The sequence below is a fragment of the Aptenodytes forsteri genome, unplaced genomic scaffold (assembly GCF_000699145.1).
Source record: "Aptenodytes forsteri isolate BGI_AS27 unplaced genomic scaffold, ASM69914v1 Scaffold136, whole genome shotgun sequence".
Taxonomy (NCBI): Eukaryota; Metazoa; Chordata; class Aves; order Sphenisciformes; family Spheniscidae; genus Aptenodytes; species Aptenodytes forsteri.
The window spans coordinates 694,373-698,269 of record NW_008796111.1 but is presented as its reverse complement, the minus strand read 5'-3'; the positions used below and the strand labels follow the sequence as shown (position 1 = coordinate 698,269).

General features: G+C 50.0%; 1 protein-coding gene across 1 annotated transcript; it reads right to left on the bottom strand.

Moving 5' to 3' along the window:
* Positions 1-303: 303 nt before the first annotated feature.
* Positions 304-3,890, bottom strand: NAIF1 (nuclear apoptosis inducing factor 1). The gene is made up of 2 exons (XM_009286981.2): positions 3,380-3,890; positions 304-2,718 (listed from the first exon to the last, which is right to left on the bottom strand). The coding sequence occupies exons 1-2, from the start codon at positions 3,888-3,890 to the stop codon at positions 2,255-2,257; spliced, it is 975 nt and encodes a 324-aa protein (XP_009285256.2). The 3' UTR covers positions 304-2,254.
* Positions 3,891-3,897: the final 7 nt, after the last annotated feature.

Genomic DNA, 3,897 nt, shown 5'->3' with positions numbered 1-3,897 from the left:
GTATTGTGGCATCTTCTGAGCAGTTGGGAGATTAGTATGCGTTGGTAATCTGCCATACACGATGAAATAACTAGTGCTCCAAGGTAAGGGTGTAAAAGCTGCTATTTGAAAAAAAAAAAAGACTATAATTATGTAAATACAAGGCCACAAACTTAACAAACGAGAAAAAGCTACCATGACATGTGGCTGTTCACAGCTTTCTTTGGCCCTTTCTCAGCGAGGAGTCTCTGTTGCAAACTTGTTGTCGTGAACTCATTTTTGCCCCGGAGCATGCTGATGAACTGAAACAGCCTGTTTACCAAAAACGTATTTTTTATTAAAATTCATATTTGTAAAGAAGAGATCATTACACAAATGAGGTAAACCAACACATATGACATAGTTTTCACTTTAAAAATAAATTTCAATTGAGCGATTGATTTGATTCCACGAAGTCTGAGAGGCAGAGTCAGGCGAGTGTTACTCATGTGGCGAGATGCCGCACGCGGGGGGAAGGCGCAGCTGGTGCCGCCCTGACTCAGCGCAGAGATGTCAGTGCCAAAGGGTCGGGAGTCTTCCAGGGGCCAAACCCTTCCCACCGCGCTGTCCTTTTCTACCCCGTCAGACTTGCAGACGAGAGGAGATGAGTAAAGGCCAGAGACAGGCAGCGGTAGCCTCTTCACCTACTGCTCTAACCAGGGGTCCCCCACCAGCATCTCCCTCCCAAAAGGCTGTGTAAGGGTTTAATTTGATTGTGCAAATTCAGTCCCTCATCAGCTGTTGCTCACCACGCCTCAGCCCTAAAGGAGACTTAACAGCAAGCAAATACCAGCTCTGAAAAAGTTCCATTTCAAAAGTAGTATCTGGCAAGCAACAAGCCCGTTAAATGTGACACGCTTGGCAAGGTACGGGGAGAAGAAGAGTTATGCTTCCTTCTTTTTCTTCTTTTTTGTTGAAGTTTGCTTCCATGGATGTGCAAGTGGAGCTTTTAATCCAAAAGTTTATGAAGTTACTGCAAGTCTGTGAGAATCATGTTCACCATCCTGTGAAATTAAGCTTCCCCACTGAGGACCAAGCCCCACAGCCTGAACACCTCAAAGAAGAGAAAAGTGGCTGCAAATGTTGTTTTACCCTGTATAATGGTAAGAAAATAGTGAGGTGAACCTCAGACCTGTTTCTCAGAATGCCACTCGAAGCCAGCTAGCAGACTAACAAAGAACGGCTGTACTCGCTTCCAGCTCCTAACAAGTACGGAACAAATGCCACCGCCACAGCAGAACCAAATAACACTCCAAAATTCACTCAGTTAAAACCGTGGCTGACAAACTCCTAAATGTTGGGAATTACTGTGCGGCTGAAGCTCTGGAGTCCAGGTCCACTTTGATGGATGAAGGTATTACGGAGGTAACAAACTATGCAGAGGAGACAGAGATGGAGTTTCACCTGTTACACCCACCTGAGTGAAACTCATCCAGGCCCTTGTGTATTAACTACGCTGAGACAGGTAACGTGTCGCTTCCGATACGTATCCCAGGACAGTATCTGGTAACCAAGACATGAAATTTTCATCACATCTGCCAAGCTTAAAGTGAAATTTCATGACCGTACGCAGATAGAGCATGAGGTGAATGCACTGTTTTAATCCCATTTATAACCTTGGGGGATGCGGGTGGGATTTAAACTGTATGTAGGCTTGGTGCTGGTCTGCATGGGCTGGATGTCACGCTCTGAGAGCGGTATCCGTAACTCTCGGTGCAGCGAGAAAATTGTACCACATCCAGTACCCCATTTCCAGTAAATGCTTTCAGCAAGAGACAGAAATGCATTCACTACCGTGCACTACAGTTTATGATAACTGTACCTTGGCAGCTGCAGTACTGTGATATCACAAGAAGACTCTCCACGTCAGAAGTCAGTTAAAGGCTATAGATCGAGAGAGAGAGAGAGAAAGAGAGAGAGGTGTCATACTTAGGAGAGTTTTTTCCAAACAGAAATAAAAAAGTAACTGTCTTTTTTTTAAATAAATCTATTATTTGAGGGACTAAAGCAACCGATGTTAAGTTCCTGGTTTATTACACATCCTGCTACGGCTCTGCATGATGAGTCTGAAAAGGCAGATTAGCATAAGATTAACAGAGAAAGAAAGCTGTTTAGGCTCAGCAAGACTCCAAGGTGAGCCATTTCACATTGACAAGAGCTAGCACCCCTCGCTGCCGGTGTCCACCGGCAGCACGGGCAGGTTTTTTCCAAGAGAGACATCCCATCACTGTTTCTTTCACTGGATCATGCCATCTTGCTGCCCCGTCTGGCTGGGGTCAGCGGTGACCGATGGACTGGGTGTATTGCTCTGCAAAAATCGACGGAAGTCCTTAATCATGGGGCGGAGGACCTGGATGAGGGCACTCAGTGCCGCCTGTGTTCCTTCCATGGCTTGTGCCTGTCGCTCCTGGGCGCATGCCTGCACCTCCTGAGAGCGACGAATCATCTGAAGCAAGTCATTCTGCTGCTCCAGGTGCTGGGCAATCTCCTTCACGTGCAAGTTGGTCACTCGCTGCTCCTGCAAGAGCTTGGCTGAGTTCAGGGCAATTCGGCTTTTCAGCTCCTGGGGTTTCGCAGACACTTCGTGTTGATGCGCCATCATCTCCAAGGGTGCTTCAGCGGTGACTGTGGTGGGCGCTTCTGTTGTGCAGTACTCCACGACTCCATCCTCCAGACTGTGGTAGGTTGTCTCTGCAGGAACTGAGAACAAAGGACAGAAAGGGGGTAAGAAGTAGCTGCGATACCGGGATTTTTATCTACAGGACTATTCAATGAGTATCACAGGAATACTGCCTGTTCAGTGAGATAACATACAATGAACAGCAATGCACAAAATGACCTATTTAAGTCTACTCCACCCTCATTTGAGCTTCCTTCTAGGCTGCACAGTCCAACGGAATAGGGCATGCCTTATCTGTCTAGACAAAGTAATTTCTCAACCTCCAGTTCAAAACAATCTTTCTAAGCGGCATTAACCACCTGACATAAGGGCAAAGACAAGACCCAGAATGGCACTTGTCAGAAGGACAGCTGCTCTTTGGGGCAAACTGGGAAATCAGCCTTGGAGAGGTTTCTCCCCCTGCTTTTGTCCCCAGAATGGGACCGAAGAAGCTGCACGGTGCAAAGGATACTGCCTTCCCTTGTTCTTAAGGCCGAGCTGACTTTCAGTACGTGCGTATCTTGCAGCCCTACTGCATGGGGACATATTGGGAATGGCATTTTCATTACAGAGACGCGGGGGTTTCTTTTTGCCGGGGCTTTCCCCGTACAGGGCTCAGGGCCTCCTCGCAGGCGGGTGTCTGGGCCCCCCGTACGACCTTCCAGTTCAGCACAGAGCTTCTTCAGCAGGCGCAGCACTCACTCTGGGTCAGGGTGACCGTGGTGGCTGATGCGGTGATGGGTATCTCGGTCCCGTCACCTGCACTGCAGTCCCCACTCGGCAGACTGATGATGGTGGCTTCTCCCAGCAGGTTGCAGATGCGTTGCTGCATGGGGGTGAGGATAACGGGGGCAGTCGCAGCGCCCGTCGGGTCTTCGCTCTCCGGCCCGTTGCCGTTGCCGTTCTGGCTCTCGCCTCCCCCTTCCATGGCAGCCCGGACCTGGGCCACTTTGCGTCGCACCTCAGTCTTGAGGTCGGACCATTTCTTCTTGACCTCGGGCAGCTCGCGGTGGCAGGTGGCGACGGCGTTGACGCGGCGCAGGATGTCGTGCCAGGCGGCGGCCTTGGCGGCCAGGGGCACGCCCGCGTTGAAGTGGTTGATGAGGAGGTGCTTGCCTCGCTCCAGCTCCTCCACGATGATCTCCACCTCCCGCTCCGAGAAGTTCATCTTCCGCTTCTTGGCTGGGGGCGCCGGGGGCGACGCCATGGCCATGAGGGGC